Source organism: Mustela nigripes, chromosome 7, assembly GCF_022355385.1.
Source record: "Mustela nigripes isolate SB6536 chromosome 7, MUSNIG.SB6536, whole genome shotgun sequence".
Classification (NCBI taxonomy): domain Eukaryota; kingdom Metazoa; phylum Chordata; class Mammalia; order Carnivora; family Mustelidae; genus Mustela; species Mustela nigripes.
Genome location: NC_081563.1, coordinates 118,697,194 through 118,714,981, shown reverse-complemented (window position 1 = coordinate 118,714,981; position 17,788 = coordinate 118,697,194). Strand labels below are relative to the sequence as shown.

Genomic DNA, 17,788 nt, shown 5'->3' with positions numbered 1-17,788 from the left:
GGGTCCCCTCCCAGAGTTTCTGATTCAGTGGATCTCCGTTGAGACCTGAGAATTTCTGTCAAGTTCCCCAGTGATGGTTATATGCTTCAAGCCCAGGAACCACTCTTTGAGAGCCAGTGTGACTTAGAACCAGGGGGAGGAATTAGGTTTCTGTATTTTCAGAATTGTCTCTATGATCATAATCTACTTTTATAAATAGAAAAAATCAGTTATTTAAAAGTAAACAAAATAAATGGTCCCCCCAAACTGACTCCAGTGCTTTGGACGTGTTCCTGTGTTGAGTGATGTCACCTCCCATAACTTAAATGTCATACTTCTATTAATGCCACCCAACATTATGAGCTTTAATGTTCTCTGCCCTTTCCCTGGGTTCATCCTGAGTTTTAGGTCCACTTAGACCTCCATATCCTCCCCGTCACCTGTCCATGTGACTTCAGGGAGAATAAGTGAGATGTTAGGAAATAGCAGGGTGGGGATTTGAACATGGGCTCATCTGGAGACTGGCTGACTTTGGGTTTAGCTGACTGGCCCATACTTCCTGAGTACCGTTTCCTCTATGCTTCCTTAAACCATGAGCTGAAATGGCGTGTGGACCCCTCACTTCCTCATTTCTTTTGACTGGTGTGATCATTGACTGTGCCACTTCCTCTTTTGCCGCTTTTAGTTCTGGCCATTTGGCATGGTGGCAGTGAGTCTGTGTGTGTATTGGGATAGAGGTGGAGATGGGATCCCACTGAGGTGACCCTTCCTCCGCAGCTGGTGTAGGCAGAATCATCCACTTTGGGGGTTGCTGTGGAAGCCATCCCTAGGGGAGAGGCCATGGTGGCGAGTGGGGATGAAGTCCTTGGGTCGATGGTGGGAACGGGACTGTGTCTGTCGTTGGGAGAACCAGATCCCTGTCCCCTCTGTCTTCTCCTGAGTTCAGGACCCTGTGAGAAAGGGGTGAGATGATGGGGTGAGAACTGGCCTGCTTTCTAACCCTCCTCCTGAATTAAACCAACACCCCTAGTCTCTGGGGAGCACTGGACAACCTCAGGCCTTCCCCCAGTGGGAGCCACCCATTTTCTTTGGGGGAAGGGAAGGTGTAGAGACACTGGTGAACACACTGTCTGGATTGTGGCCTCTCTCCAAGGCCTGCAGAGTTGTTCTTTTTGCTTCTTGGACCCACCTCCTTGCCCCCATCAGCACCACCCTTGGGTCCTTTCTCTGGCCCCTCAGGGATGCCTTTGGCAGATCATTCCTCCCCTGTGACTCAGTTTCTCTTTTTAGTGTACCATCTTATTTAATTACCATCTTATTTAATTCATTCAGTCATACTAAGAGTAGATATTATTTCTATTTGTGACTCAAGTTTTGTAGCACATTTGTTATTAGACATAATAATCATCCATTTCTCCTGCTGGGTTGCCTCACTTGCTCCCTTACACTCTGTCTGATGATTGTTTCAGGTTGTTATGTCTTTTTTGTGGTTGTTTATCTAACTGCACATGTGTGCGCTCACTCAATTAATGTTTGTTGGGAACCTGTGGGGTGCTAGGCCCATGCTGGGTGTGGGGGATACAGCAGGGACGGGGGGTAGGCGTGGGGCAGTGCCCCAGACGCTCACACTCCCAGAGGGGAGACAGACTCTTAAATAGAGAATTCAGACATGCTCATGGTGACATAGAGGAAGTGAGGGACATCTGGGAGCCGGTGAGAGAGGTGGTCAGGAGCTGCCCTGAGGAAGTGAGGTCATCCCCCAACACCCTCCACTTAAAACCCAAACACAGACTTTTTACTTGGCCTTTCAAGGCCCTAGATGGCCGACCCCCAATCACTCTTTCCCCAGCCTCCGCTCCTCTCACTACCCCAGCCACCTTGCTGTGTTCTGACACCCCGAGCTCTGTCCTGCCTCCGAGCTTTTGCACACACTGGACCCTCTGCCTAGAGACATCTCTCCCTGGCTGGCTGGCTGTGGGTCAGCTTCTTCTTCCTTCAGCTCAGATGTCCCTTCTTTGGAGATGGCTACCCGGACCACGTTCTGGAATACAGCCTTTCCCCAGTGCTCTAGCATGTTAGTTAGGTGTGGGGGTTTTTGTTTTTTGCCATTTATTCAGATTTTTAAGATTTGTTGGCTTATCATGTGTCTCCCCAGTGAGATCTGGGGCTCCATGCAGAAGCTACAGGAGGGACTCCATTGGTCTCAGTCAGTATTGTCCCTTCCTGCCCCTGTGCTTGGCACAGGGCCTGGCACCTAGTTGGTACCCCTAAATGCTTGTCGAATGAGTCTGCCCTGCTTCCCCAGAGCAGTTAGGCTCCTCTTTTTTTTTTTTTTAAAGATTTTATTTATTTATTTGACAGAGACAGATCACAAGTAGGCAGAGAGGCAGGCAGAGAGAGAGGAGGAAGCAGGCTCCCTGCTGAGCAGAGAGCCCGATGCGGGACTCGATCCCAGGACCCCGAGATCATGACCTGAGCCGAAGGCAGCGGCTTAACCCACTGAGCCACCCAGGCGCCCCACAGTTAGGCTCCTCTTGCTGCAACAAATTACCACCAATGGAGGGCCTTAAAACAATCCAAGATTATTATCTTCCATTCTGGAGGTTAGAAGTCTGAAAATCGAGGTGTTGGCAGGACTCCGTTGGCGAGGCCACATGAAAGGGCTCTGGGGGAGGATCTCCTCCCTTTTCCAGCTTCTAGAGGGGGCCTGTAGTCCCCTCTCCGTGCCCCTTCCTCCATCTTCAGAGCATGTCCATCTGACCTCTCCTCTGTCACGTCACTTCCTACTTTGATCCCCTGCCTCCCTCTTACAAGAACCCATGTGATTACATTGGGCTGCTGAGAATACAGGAAGATCTCCCAGTCTGGAGATCCTTAACTTCATCCGCTTTGCGAAGTCCCTTTTGCCCTATAAAGGTAACATATCCATGGGTTCTGAGAATGAGGACACAGACGTGTTTGGGGAGGGGGCCTTACTCAGCCTCGCACACCCAGGCCCCCGAGGGGCCTAGGAGAGTGTTGGGGGTGGCTTGCGTTCAGACCAGTAGACAGTGGCTCAAACCAGTAGACAGTGGTGCAGGGCCGCCTGGTGACCTGACGACCCGGCCCCCCTTGCAGGATGAGATCGAGGAGCTGCGCGCGGAGATGCTGGAGATGCGGGACGTCTACATGGAGGAGGACGTGTACCAGCTGCAGGAGCTGCGACAGCAGCTGGACCAGGCCAGCAAGACCTGCCGGATCCTGCAGTACCGGCTGCGCAAGGCTGAACGTCGTAGCCTCCGGGCTGCACAGACTGGCCAGGTGGATGGGGAGCTCATCCGGGGCCTGGAGCAGGATGTCAAGGTAAGCTTCAGGCCCTCTCCCAATACCCCGGTGGAGCCTAGGTCAGCTCCTTGTGTGTGCTTGAGTAAGTTACCTCACCTCTCTGGGCCTCATCTTCCTCATCTGTAAATTGGGTGGGGGGTCCCTGGTGAACTGACAGGGGTGTCCCAAAGTAATACTGTAAATATGAAACCTACTCACAGCGGCCACTATGAGTATCAGCCACATGCTGGGCTCTGAGTGGTCCCTGTACCAGCTGGGGAGGTTTCTTTTGCTTTGTTTTGTTTTGTTTAATTTAATTCAATTTTATTTATTTATTTATTTTTAAAGATTTTGTTTATTTAGTTGACAGAGATCACAAGTAGGCAGAGAGGCAGGCAGAGAGAGAGGGGGAAGCAGGCTCCCTGCCGAGCAAAGAGCCCGATGCGAGGCTCTATCCCAGGACTCTGAGATCATGACCTGAGCCAAAGGCAGAGGCTTTAATACACTGAGCCACCCAGGCGCCCCTAAAATTTTATTTTTAAGTAGGCTCCATGCCCAGCATGGAGCTCAATGCCAGTCTTGAACTCACAACTCTGAGATCAAGAGCTGAGCTGAGATCAAGAGGCTGAGCCATCCAAGTGCCCCTGTGGAGATTTCTTTATTGTGCTAATGAGAGTAGTGAAGAAGGCCTGGATTGGATAAGGGTTTAAATCTGGACTCCAAAGTGCCCTAATTTGGGGATTTGGAGCAGGTCACCTAAATTTCAGTTTCCTCATCTATAAAATGGGTATCCCAGCAGCCCCTGCCTCACAGGGTTCTCTGAGGGTTAGAAGAGATAATACAGGTAAGATGTCACTATAAACCCTAAAAAATGTTAGCTGTTATTATTAGTCCCATTTTCTGGATGAGGAAAGTGAGGCTCAGAGAAAGGAAGGACCTTGTGTCCAAGGCCACATGACACTCAGTGTGTAGTGGGTACGGTGCAGGCTTATCAGCCTCCTGGTGCCTGACCTCTCCTCCCTGCTGATGGGTTGGGGGCTAGCAGGAGGGACCTCCAGGAGAAAGCCCCTGCCTGTGTACCCAGCTCCCCACTTTCAGAACTCAGCCCAGTGTGAGCAAGGGGCTGCAGGAGCTGGGGGTACAGCCTGGGGCACAGCCAGGCTCTTTCTGCAGGGTTGACTTCTGAACTGAGGCCTGAGCCGGTAGTGGGGTGGGGGCTGCGGAGGGAGCCGCGGAGGGAGCCCTCTCTTTAAGGGCCAAGAGGTAAACCGTGAGCGCCAGCCCTTAGGCAGGCTCGCATTTCCCATTGTCTTTGCAGGTGCGCAGCGGGGATTACGGGTGGGCTGTGCAGGTGAGGAAACTGAGCCCAGAAGGGGTGTGTCTCCCAGGCTAAAGCTATCTGACCCGCAGCACCCCCCCCCCCCCAAATGGTTACGCAGATATTCAAACTCCAGTCACTGGATGGAAGGGGCAAGGGAGAGGAAGAGCTGCGGAAGTTCAGGCGAAGCAGAGTTAGGGCCTGGATGGTTGGGGATTTGGGGCTAGGACACCAAAGAGTCAGCCTTAGAAAGATGAGGGAGGGACCGATGATCATGATCGACGACTGGGCCGGCAGGCCAGCGCCTCCTTGGGCGGAGTGCGGAGCAGCTGGTGTGCGTGTGGGAGGGGGTCTTGGCTGCCGCGCACGGAAGCCGCCCCTTCTGTTGGGATTTGAACTAGCCAATCAGCGTCCACCTTGGCCCCTTCATTCCCTCTTCTCCCCGCCCCTGCAGCGCCAGCTCTGAGCTCATCCCCGCAGGCCTGGTCTGGCACCGTGCTACACCCCACGTGCTGGGCTTGTTCTCATTCACTTTGGGGGTTCTTAGAATTGTGGTATCTCCTGGGAGTGCTTGATCGGCCGAGCTGGGGAGGGTCCCCAGAGCTGGGAATTCCGGGGAACTCTGACTTGCTCTGCCAGCTCCTTGGCCCAGGCCAGGACTGGCATTGGGCCACCTCTTGGGGGCCTCAGTTTCCCCTTCTGTTACATACGGGGCAGAGAGCAGCCAAATCTGTAGGGCTTTTGCCGTTCTAGTGGTTTTGTCCAGCAGGTAGGTTATTGGTGAGGGCGCCTTGAAAAACAACTTGGTATCTCTCCCCAGCAGGCTCTCTGTGGTCTTCACAGACTGCCAGCCCCACAGAGCCTCAGTGGGAACATTGCCCAGCATGGGGAAGGCAGGGTGGCAGCGGGACAAAGACCCACTCTCCCCCTTGCTTGGTGTGTGGCCCTCGCAACACTCCTTCACATCTCTGAGCCTCAGTTTCCCCTTGTGGAAAATGGAGATAAAACTAGATTCTACCTATAGAGATTTTTTTTTAAGGTTTTATTTATTTATTTTATAGGCAGAGATCAAAGGAGGCAGAGAGCCAGGCAGAGAGAGAGGAAGAAGCAGGGCTCCCCAATGAGCAGAGAGCCCGATGCGGGACTCTATCCCAGGACCACAGCCTTAGCTGAAGGCAGAGGTTTTAACCCACTGAGCCACCCAAGGCGCCCTACCTATAGAGATTTTTGTGAGGTTAAAACAAAATGGCTCAAGTAAAGACAGTGCTGGCCCCCAAATCTCGTGCGGGGTGCTTACCCAGCAAAGGAACAAATATTGGTTGTAGTGTTAATGTTCAGGAGAAGAACCTAGAAGGCAGTAGGGGGTAAGGGCAGGGAAGGGGATGCCAGAATCTCAGCCGGCCTTTGTGGATTAGAATCCTCTGGCGGGCTTGTCCATAGTGCACATTCCCAGGCCCTACCTCCCATTCCCCCTCCCTGAGGATTCAGAGTGACAGGGACAGGGACGCCCATGAGCCAAGAGGCCCAGTGAGCAGGGGGGGCCGTGGCCTGGAGGCTGCTGGTTGCTTCTGGCAGGAGCCCGGCCTCAGCGCTGTAAACAGTGACCTCATGGCTGAGCACATTGTGTGCGCTTTGGGGGTTTGCCCTGGTGTCCGGAAGCTGCAGCTGCTTCACCTCCCATAGTATCTCAGCCCCCTGCCCTGGGAATAGTTGGGAGGATTGTCCGAGAATGGAATGAGACAAGCAGGTGGGGCCCTGTAAGCACATGAGTCCATGAACCCTCTGCGGGGCTTATTACTAATACTTTGAGTACAGATATTAACATGATGTCTTCAAGCTTGGGGCCAGCAACAGGGTCAGGTGGAGAGCAGGACCCTAGAGTTGACCCACCAGATTTCAAACCTTATTTCTGTAGCTTCCTAGCCATGTGACCTTGGGCAGGTGACCTTTCCTTTTTGCACGTCAGAATGGGAATCATAAAGCCCTTCCTAATGTGGTGTCAGGAAGTGAGAGCTGATTCTTTTTTTTTTTTTTTTTTTTATCATTTTATTTATGTAACTGACAGAGAGACAGCGAGAGCAGGAACACAAGCAGGGGGAATGGGAGAGTTTGGAAAGCAAGCTTCCTGTCAAGCAGGGAGCCTGATGTGGGGCTTGATCTCAGGATCCTGGGATCGTGACCTGAGCTGAAGGCAGACGCCTAATGACTGAGCCTCCCAGGCGCCCTGTGAGAATTAATTCTATAAATCACCCATGAGAGGTGATAGCACGCAATGCCACTGAGGCTCAGAGAGAGGAAGGGACAGGCAGAGACCACCAGACTCCTGCCCTCCAGGCTACCATGGTCTTCGCTTCTGTGGGCCTCTGCTGGGGGCACAGGGTCCTGTGAGACCTGAAATTAAGGGCTGTTTTGTTCACACTGGAATCCTGTAAGTTGCCTGGGGTTGGACGTTCTCCACATAGCAATCCCCGGGGGTGGGGAATAAATGGGGAAGGAGATCCTGCGGATCCTGCGGAGAATGGGGCGGAAGGAGGCTGGGGACTCATGGAAGGGGTGAAATCAATACAGTCATTTATGAACCCAAGAGGACCCAGGAATCTGCACAGATCATGACTTCTTGGTGGAGAGTGTTGCCTCCCTGGTTGAGGCCATGGTGGGGATGGAGCAATCCCTCAGTGGAGAGGAGCTGGCCCCAAGTGGGAGCACAGTTAGGAGAGAAGCCCTCACACCAGTCAGGGACACGGCCCTCCCTGGACAATGGGTGGAGTGGCTGATTGAGGGGAGCATCCCTAGTCAAGTTAGGGGAGGTACAACAGCCATTCACTCCTTCATTTCCCTCTCTTTTCACTTTTTGGAACCTTGAATTTGTTTGTTCTCCCACCAGCGTTTACCGGGCACTAGCGTGTGCCAGACCATGCCCTGCTGCTGGGACATGGGGATGTGGAGGAGCCCAGGTGCGATCCGGGGCCTTCATCTCTGTGCCACCCACTCCTGCCTCCATGGTCTCAGCAGGGTGAATGAATGAATGAATGAATGGGATATTCATCAGGACAGGGGCTTCTGGGTGACCTAATAGCCCCAAACTGAGGACCATAGCCAGGAGCCTGGGACTGAACACTTTCAGCAAAAATCCTGACACCAAACTCCAGAGTGAGGCTGTGGGGTATTGGGCCCAGTCCAACAAAACGAGTGCACGGAGGTGAAGCAGTGATGTTTGGGCCTGGGTCCAGGCAGAGGGCAGAGGGCATTAAAAAATTGCATTTCTCCATGTTCCAGCCACCAGCCCAGGAGCTGTGTCATGTGTTCCTCACAGCGGCCCCGGGAGTAATAGCTCTGCTTACCAGTGACCACACTGAGACTTCAAATGTGTCATTAAACTTGCCATGGGTGTCCACACCGAAAGTGCTGGAATCGGACTCAGTGTAGTTCTACCCACCTGCCAAGTTCTTGTTCTGATACTAACGGGTTGCTCACCCCACGATGTGGACAGGGAAAGATTCTGGCCATCCTTGGAGATCTTCAGAGGCAGAGTGCGGCAGTGGGCAACAGAGGGAGGGGGAGGCAGGGCTGAATTTCCTTTCTGGCCGTTGTTTTTCCTGGCCTGTCTCTCACACTGCCAGTGGGTCCATGCCGAGCTGGGCCTGGGTCCAGGCAGAGGGCAGAGGCAGGGAGGGCCCTCTTCGCTTCCGGCGTGGAGGAGGCCCTCTTCCCCTGCTGTTTCCGAGACTGGCAGGCCTGGGGCGCTGGGCTGTCTGCCCCTTACATACCTCTTGCTGGCAAAGCCCTCGGACGCCTCCAGAGCCTGGCCACGTTGGCCTCTCAGGCAGATTCTAGGGGCTCCCTCTAGCTCAGCTTACCCTGCCTTGGCATGACCCCGAGTCAGGTCACTTAGGCAGCGAGCCTCACACAGAATTGGGGTAAAGGTGCATGAATCTGGCACATGGTAGGTTTTTGACAAATGATAGTGCCTGGATGGCTCAGGGGTAGTTGGGACTTACCGGCTCAGAGGACCCTACCACACCTCCAGGCGCTCCCCTTTCCTGGCCTTTGACCCTCAGGGTGTCCTTGAGGAAATGGGGTGCTTTGCTGCAGAGCCCTGGCACCAGGATTGGCATTTGCAGCTCTGTTAGTTCCTTTCTGTAGGGATGACTTGGACCCACGCCCAGCCTTTGTCATTTAGAGTATGTTCTATATCCCAGACAATTGGAAACCAGCCTCAGGGTCACATCATGACTTCCAGCAAGTCCTGCCCCTCTCTGAGCTTCGGCCTGAGCACTCCCCCAGCACTCGCTGTGCTGGCCCAGGGCCGAGGTGTTTTGTGCAATTGCTGATTCAGTCCTCCTGCTGGGCCCGTGAGGCTGCCACTGTTACTACACCCATTTTGCAGTTAAGGAAACTGAGGCACAGGGTGGGGAAATGGTTTGCCCAGGATCACGTGCTGGTTGGTGGCAGCAGTGGGATTCGGATGCCTCTGGGGGCTGTCCGTCTTGCTCTGGTTTCCACTCCAGCTGACTTCCCTTCCTTTAAAATGAGCTGGCCCTGCCACAGGCTCTTGTGAGAATTGGAAACACCGAATGTGCTGGATAATGGAGAAGGCCTTGCTTAAGAACAGGCAGGGTCTTCCCAGCTTCCTGGGGCCTGAACTGTGTTATAGACACTGGGAGCACAGGGTGCCTGCGTTTGGGTTTTGCTTCTGCTCTTTTCTGGTTGTGTGACCCCCCTACCCTCTACTGACTTCTCTGTGCCTCGGTTTTCTCATCTGCTAAGTGGAAGTGGTGAGAGACCCTGTCTGCTGGGGGGTTGCTTTGCAGCCAAGGCGGGGCAGGGCGGAATGGGGCCCAGCGGAACGGGGCGGGGTGGGGTCCCTGCTCATCACCCACCCTTGCGCAGGTCTCTAAGGACATCTCCGTGCGGCTGCATAAGGAGCTAGAGGCGGTGGAGAAGAAACGGGCGCGGCTGGAGGAGGAGAACGAGGAGCTCCGGCAGCGGCTCATCGAGACCGAGCTGGCCAAGCAGGTGCTGCAGACGGAGCTGGAACGGCCGAGAGAGGTGAGGACCCGTCCGTCCCAGGCAGGGCCAGGTCGGAGCAGGTGGGCGCATGCCAGCCCCACCCAGCCGGGGCTCTGAACCGCTGTGTCTGCACAGTTAAGCCTGTAACTGGCAGAGCTTATTCATGCGTTCATTCCTGCAACACACATTTCCCAAGTACTGCTGTGTGCGCTGTGTCCCAGACGCTGAGGGCACAGTGGTGAATGAAAGACACTGATTCCTGTCCTCCAGGAGCCCATAGGCCAATGAAGGAGACAGTCATCCACCTAAGAACCGCAGCTGTGGGAGGATTAACCGGGAAGCACTCCACGGTGCCCAGCGTGGGGCCTGGCCCTCTGCCTCAGTTTCCTCACCTACAGAACAGGACAAGGATGCCCCCAGTCTTGAGGACTCACTGTAACTTGTGTGGACGTGATTTAGGGGCTGCCATTTGGTGTGAGGCAGTGCTGGGGCCGAGCCTCTGGCCGGTGTCTCAGCACAGATGTTAGGACGTTAGATGCTTCCTGAAATATGGCCCCCAGGCACCAGCCTCTCTGGCTTTGCTCATGTGAGTCCTTCCACTTATACGTACTTACTGTCTTCTGCTTTGTGTTGGGCATGTGGCGTGTTAAGTACCGTGCTAGACACTTTTCCCCTCAACAATTTCATAAAGGCCCAGTGAAGTTGTGATTGTACGCATTTTTGGATGAGGAAACAGCCCCTGAGAGAAAGAGAGATGTCCTCAGGTTGCACGCGGCCCAGGGGCTCTGTAGAATGCCTCTTGAAAGCCATCCGCCTAGGTGATGCCTAGGGCCTAGAATCCTCTAGAATCAGGGGTCTGTGTTCCCAACGGCTCTGGGCACCTTCTGACCACAGAGGCACAGCTGGGCCTCAGCTGTCTGGCTGCGCATGAGGGTGTCCTGGGATTGTACATTGTTCTAGGGCACTCCTCACCTTCTCCGAGGGCAAGCATGTCAGTGTTCCAGGACTGGAACACCACAGCCCTGAGGCCAGAACAGTTCTCCGGCTACCCTTCCTCTGGGCGTGTTGGTGTGACGTGCCAGTAGCTTCTCAGTGTAGAGACAGAGGGCATTTGCTGCTAAGGGCCAGGGGGGAGGTCCCCTCCCTCAGGCAGCCTCCTGCTCCCTGACCTTCCCGCCCCTCCCGCCCTGTGGTCTGGCCCACAGCACAGGGGCCCTCTTCACACATCTCAGTGCTGCCACCCTTGATAGTGAAAAGGGGAGAGAGTTTCAGAGAGTGCCTTGAAGCTTAGCATGTGTCTTTTTTGTTTTTTAAAGATTAATTTATTTATTTTGGAGAGAGTGTGTGTGTTATCAGGGGGAGGGGCAGAGGTTGAGAAGCAGACTCCTCACTGAGCACATGACCCTGAGATGATGACCCGAGCCAAAATCAAGAGTCGGAAACTTAACTGACTGAGCCACCCAGGCGCTCCAACTCAGCGTGTTTCTATTGTAAAGGAGAGGAAACTGAGGCCCAGAGAGGGACAGGTTGCCTGACTTCAGCGCCCCCTTCCTTAGCAGAAGCCACATCCCCTCTAAGTTTTCGTTTCTCCGTTTGATATTAGGATAATAACAGTACCCAGCCCATGAGGTTGTTTATGACAGATTGAGTAACCATAGAACCCTATGAAGAAGTTAAAAAGAATAAAGTAGTATGGCAATTCCTGAACAAATTAAATATGCAATTATTATTATATGAGCCAGCAATTCCACTTTGGGATCTGTGCCCCAAAGAACTGAAAGCAGGGACCTGAACAGATATTTGTACCCCTCTGTTCTGAGCAACAATATTCATGATAGGCGAAAAGTAGAAGCAACCCAAATGGCCATCAGTGTATATATATATATATACAGTAGACTCTTGGTAAGCTTTGAAAAGGAATGAAATTCTCACACATGCTACACCATGGATGAACCTTGAAGACATGATGCTAAGTGACATAAGCCAGCCACCAATGGACCAGTATTAGATGGTTCCAAGTATAGGACATATGTAGGGTAGTCCAAATTCATGGAGGCAGAAAGCAGGGTAGAGGTAGCCAGGTGCTGGAGAGAGGAGGGAGTGGGGAATTGGTATTCAGTGGGTATAGAGTTTCAGTTTAGGATAATAAAAAAGTTCTAGAGATGAATAGTGGTTGCTTGGCAAAGCGAATGCACCTAGTGCCACTGAAATGTATCCTTGAAAATGACTAGAAATGGTAAATTTCATGCTATGTATATGTTAGCACAGTTAAACAAAAAAAAAAAGAAGGTAGATATGTAAGTACTAGTGCTGAAAGATATCTAATAAGAAAAGAAAGTTAGAGAGCTGTGTGTGTATATATATTTATATAGTGCAGTCCCACTAAGTATTTTGAAAAGGCATACAGAGCAGACTGGTTTTGGGGCATGTGTACGTGCAAATGCATGGCAGAGGCGTGGAGGAAAATCCCCTGAACTAAGGAGTGAGAGATGGTGGGAATGGCACAGGAAAGAAAATGAGTTTGCTTCATGTTCTTTTAATTAGTGCTGTAGTTAGGTGGATTTGGGTGGGGGATTATTTGTGAAGTTTGAAATACAGTCAAGCATGTAAAGAACCCCATATGGGGCTGCGTGGTGCTGGGCAGTAGGTGCTCAAGAAATACCGGTTCAGTTCCCCTAGGAAGGCAATGTCAGCAAGGCAGGTCTGGCCCTCCCGGACATGCCCCTTGGCTTGTTGGGATCTGGGAAAGGGGGCGTGGCCCTGTGCTTATTTGCTGATTGCCTGCTCCCCTTCCCCTCCTCCTTCCTGACATGGTTTCCATGGAGTTGAGGGTCCCTTAGCCATTCTGCCAGAGCTGCTGGAGTCCCATCATCCAGCTCTGCCTTTGCCATCCTGACAGGTTGCTGTGGCGATACTGTCACCCAGCTGGGAACAGGAGCCCCTGGCCTGAGCTGATGTGGTTCCCATGGAGATCACTCTTCGCTGGAGAGAAGGGAGGGTGGCCAGCCCCACACGTCCTCTGCAGTGGCACCGTTGCCCAGCTGGGCTGCGGCTTAAGAATTGTAACAGCAGCCTCCCCCTCGTCCAGTATCATTCTCGAGTTTTAGGCAGAAAGCCAGTATGAGTGTTGACATGATGTATTAGAATATAGTGGCTGTGTCCGAGTGCTTGCTCTGTACCAGGCGCCACACCAACGGCCTCTCAACATACCTAGAGCTGTTATCCTCATTTTATAGGTGCTACTCTTCTCGACAGTATTTTAATCATAATTCACATTCTATAGGAGCACCTGGGTGGCTCAGTGGGTTAAAGCCTCTGCTTTCAGCTCAGGTCATGATCCCAGGGTCCTGGGATCGAGCCCCACATCAGGCTCTCTGCTCCTCGGGGAGCCTGCTTCTTCTCTCTCTCTGCCTGCCTCTCTGCCTACTTGTGATCTCTGTCTGTCAAGTAAATAAATAAAAAATCTTAAAAAAAAAAAATTCACATTCTATAAAAGTCACCATTTAAAAATGTCAAATTTAACGGTTTTGATTTTTTGGTTTTTTGGGTTTTTTTAAAGATTTTATTTATTTATTTGACAGAGAGAAAGATCACAAGTAGGCAGAGAGGCAGGCAGAGAGAGAGAGGGAAGCAGGCTTCCTGGTGAGCAGAGAGCCGGATGTAGGGCTCTATCCCAGGATCCTGAAATCATGACCCAAGCTGAAGGCTGAGGCTTTAACCCACTGAGCCACCCAGGTGCCCCAAATTTAATGGTTTTTAATGTATTCATGGTGTTGTACGTCCATCACCATGATCTAACTCTAGAATATTTCCATTGTCCCTGAAAGAAAGCCCGTACCCGTTAGCAGTCACTCCTCATTCCCCCCTGCCCTCCAGCCCCTGGCAACCACTAATCTCCACGGTGGCTCTGGATTTGCCTGTCCTGGACATTTCATACGAATGGAATGCTGTGATAGGTGATGCTTTATGACTGGCTTTTTTCACGCAACATCAGGTTTTCAAGGTTCATCTGGGTTGAAGTATGTGTCAGTACTTAATTCCTTTTATGGTCAAATAATAATCCATTGTATAGATAGACATTTTGTGTGTCCACTCATCAGTTGATGGACCTTTGGGTTGTTTCCGCCTTCGGACTAGTAGAAGGAATGCTGCTCCGTACATTTGCACACGGGTTTTGTACAAGATCCGGGTTTAGCGCTCCTGGGTGTATACCCAGGAGTGGACTGCTGCATGTAGATGGGACTAGGAAAAGACAAAGATGGGCTTCCAACCCAGAACTCTATCTCCCAAAGTCACCCCAACTCTTGGGTGCTGCCCCGCTTTCCTCACCCTGTCCAGGGACCTCCCTAGGACCCGCTGTGTTTTCAGAGCCTCTAAAGGGGCTGCTAACTGCAGGGAGGGAGCCCCTCTGTCTCTGGCACCGGCTTCTTACCCCGATTCCCACTCTGATGGGGTAGACAGGGCGCTGACCTTGGCATCACATCACCCAGGTTCAACGCTGGGTTCTGCTGGCGGTGTCATCTGATGCATCCAGGCCGTGGTTTGTGTGGTGCGGGTCAGGCTCGAATTTGGGGTCACACGGGCCTGAGTTTGAATGCTGGCGTTCATGTTGCCACTCACTTGCCAGTGACTGTGCTGCTGGGCCAATCGTGTAACTGTCCCAGGGCTTGGTTCGTTCTTTTATAAAACAGGAATATGCGTGCCTGCTTCTCAGGGATGAGCAGGTTGAGGTGCTTAGCGGAGGGGAAGGGCTTGGTAAATGCTGGAGATCCTCATCACCCTTTCAAACTGCTGGCTGGCTCTGGGTCTGCAGTCCCATTTACCTTAAAGAACACATTTCTGCTGCCCTTAGCAAGGCGGGGTCTATAGCAAGCTGCCACTTGCCCGGATAAGGAGCAGTTACATTGCAAATCGTGCCTGCCGTTGTCAGTGTGAGTCCCCGTGACTTCTGACATGAGGCTCATGTCTAAGCCAGTCTTTGCTTCCTTCCCCCAGATGGTCTCCCCTTAGCGCGGAGCCGCGTGGCCCCTAGCTGCCTCAGTCTTCAAGACACACCCCCACCGCAGGCCCCCTCTAGAGTAAATTTTGCACGCACAGTGCTGTCTGTGTTTTCAGTGAGACCCTTTCAAGCATCCCCTCCATATTTGGTGAAAATCTGCCCAGCTGTTTTGGCAGCAGGTTCATTTTTATTCCTTGAAGGTTGGTCTCTGTTTCCTGGCAGCATGGGAGCAGGGAAGGCATTGGAGCACAGGGGCCCCTCCAGAGCTGAGCTCAGGCAGCTTCTTTGTGCGGCCTGGACATGCAGGGGACCCAGTCTACTAGAGAGAAAGATGAGGCAGGACATAGGCTGTGCTCCTAGCAGGAGAAATTAGACCAAGGATGCTGAAACGCCCTACCCTGGCTGCTCAGAGATGGTCTTGTGAGTTGCTGCTGGTCTGTGGGGAAGTCCCTGATGTTTGCAGGCCAAAGAATGTGCCCTTGGGGTCCGTCACTTAGAGACAGGCATTCTTGTTGGTGGCTGCGACTTGTCCCTCCTTGCCCCTTTCTTCCCACTCTCCTGAGGCCTGGGGCCAGAACATCTGCCCCTGGGGGCTCCACAAAGGGGCTCTGACAGGCCCTGGCTCCCTCAAGGGGCACCGCAGCCCCCCAGGCCGCCTGGCCAGCTGCTGCCCTGCAGAGGGAAGGAGGTCTTTGTGCTCTGTGAGCCTGCCTTGTTTTCCCTCCAGAGCTGAAGGGTAGTGTGGGAGCCCAAATGGCTTGGGAGGGGGGAGAGGGAGGGTCAGTTCTAACCAGAAAAGGCTGTAGTCCCTCTGTTCCTGAAAGTGTTTCCCGCTCTGGCCCCTCGTCTCTGCCCACTGCCCTCCCTTCCCAGTGAGGTTACATGGGAGGTTCATGGTACTCAAAGTGTACTGTCTGCCAGTTGGAGAGGTGTCCAGGGACTTTTCTTGGGACAGTATGTAAAAAACTTCTCACTATGATTTTCTTCCCTCCACCCGACAGGTTAGAGGAAGACTAATAGAAAATATAAGTAAGTCATAAGAAGGAAAAATTCACCTGTAATCCAGTATTCAGGGGGAGTTACTCTGAGTAATTATCAAATTATTATTTGGGTGGCAGGGGCATATACTTCCAAAACATTTCTCTTCTTACATGCACACACATATTGCAATGTACAGGTCTTGATGCATTTTTTTCCCTTCTAACAGAAGTGCTCAGTGAAGCAAAAATATCACTACAAAAGCACATCAGGGCGGGCCCAGCCTACCACTAAGGGTACATCTGACCCCAGTGGTATTGGTTGCCTTGGGCAGAAGAACTGGGGACTTGGGCTCACTTTGTTCCTTTTTGTGATTTTTTTTTTAAAGTGTAGTTGACGCACAACGTGACATTGGTATCAGGTGTACGACATAGTGATTGAACAAGTCTGCACATTTTGCTGTCCTTACCATAGGTGTAGCTGCCGTCCGTCACCATGCAGCCCTGTTACAACACCATCGACTATATCCTGTGCTGTACCTTTCATCCCAGAGACCTATTCAGTCCATAACTGAAAGCTTAGATCTCTTACATTGCCCCCAAATTCCCCCATTTTTGTGGTTTTTGAAGCTTGAATAATGTGAATGTGTTATCTAAAAAAATAATAGAAATAATAATAACCCTACATAAAAAATGAGAAGGGAAGCCTCTCTTAACCACCTCCTTCAATTCTGCTCCTGACCCAGCTTAACCCGTGGTTAGCAGGTTGGTTTGTGTCTTTTTAGCCTTTCTCCGTGTTCACACAATGTGTATTTCTCTGTGTATTTTTAGAAAATAAAGATGGGATTATATTGTATCCATGGTTTCTGTAACGTGTAGAATAATGTAGCATGAACACAAACTTCTTAAAAATGCTGGGTGGTTGGGGTTTTCTTCTGCCTGAGGTGCTTATTATAAAAATCAGAGATCACAGAGTCAAGTAAACATAGGAAGGAAAGAAAAGTCTAAAAGAGCACCGTCTATTTCAGTATTTAAACACAGAGCCAAAGGTCAAGAAGGAGCTCTAACTCTCTGGCTGCTGTGGTCACCCTCAGGTTGGGGAGAGAATGACAGGGCCAGGGCGGGGGTGGGGGGGGACTTCTGATTGTCACTGTTGTGTAGATTTACAGTGAGGTATTTTTCTATATTAATTTATTTTTAAAACTATTTTGGAATGAGAAAAAAGTCTTAAAGAAAAAGCTGGAGGACTGTGTCTCCCCCACCCTCCACAAATGTGGGGTAAGACAGAGCCAAGTGTAAGTTTGCTTTATTCTCATTGTGAACAGCCTGGGTGGGGTATGTTCTTTGCGAGAGCGCGCGCGCGCACACACACACACACACACACACACACACACACACAGTATGTTCTTCTCACACACACACACACACACCCTATTTCTCTAACAATGGTAACATGCTCTAGGTTTTTCCTTTTTATAACAGCTTTATTGAGATATAATTCACATACGATAAAGTTCATCTTTTTAAAATGTACAGTTCAGTGGTTTTGTAGACTATTCAGAGCTGAACAACCTTCACCACTTTCTCCGTCCAGAACCCCAAGCCCATCAACAGTCTCTCCCCAGCCACTGGGGGGGCCACGCCCAGCCCTGGGCAACCACTGATCTGCTCTCTATCATTGTGGATTTGCCTACTGTGGACATTTTATGTAAATGGTATCCTACATTGTGTGGCTTTTTGGGACTGGCTTCCTTCACTTAGCGTGCTGTTTTCAGGATACACACATATGGTATCAAGTACGAGTCCTTCGTTATTTTCGGTGGGTGAGCGATGATACTCCGCGTGTGGATATACCACATTTTGTCCATTTGTCAGTTGGTGGACATTTGGGTTGTGGGTTTTGTTGCACGGGTTCCTTCTTTTCCTTATCCAGATGTCCCAGAGACTTTACTATGTCAGGAAATCCCACTCCTGTCCTTCCTTTTTAATGGTGTTAGGCATGGTAGGATTTCATTCCTTTTTTTTTTTTTTTTTTTTAGATTTTATTTATTTATTTGATAGAAAGAGATCACAGATAGGCAGAAAGGAAGGCAGAGAGAGAGGGAGAAGCAGACTCCCTGCCAAGCAGAGAGTCCGATGTGGGGCTCGATTCCAGGACCCTGAGATCATGACCTGAGCCGAAGGCAGAGGCTTAACCCACTA

The 17,788-nt window shown here is 51.5% G+C and overlaps 1 protein-coding gene across 3 annotated transcripts in view; it reads left to right on the top strand.

The window, feature by feature from the left end:
* The window catches only part of MTCL2 (microtubule crosslinking factor 2), a 67,758-nt gene that overhangs the window by 15,900 nt on the left and 34,070 nt on the right, over positions 1-17,788 (top strand). For all 3 annotated transcript variants that reach the window (XM_059406963.1, XM_059406962.1, XM_059406964.1), the window contains exons 2-3: positions 3,097-3,321; positions 9,491-9,649. In XM_059406963.1, the coding sequence (XP_059262946.1) occupies positions 3,097-3,321; positions 9,491-9,649 (384 nt within the window). The remainder of the gene's footprint in view (positions 1-3,096; positions 3,322-9,490; positions 9,650-17,788) is intronic.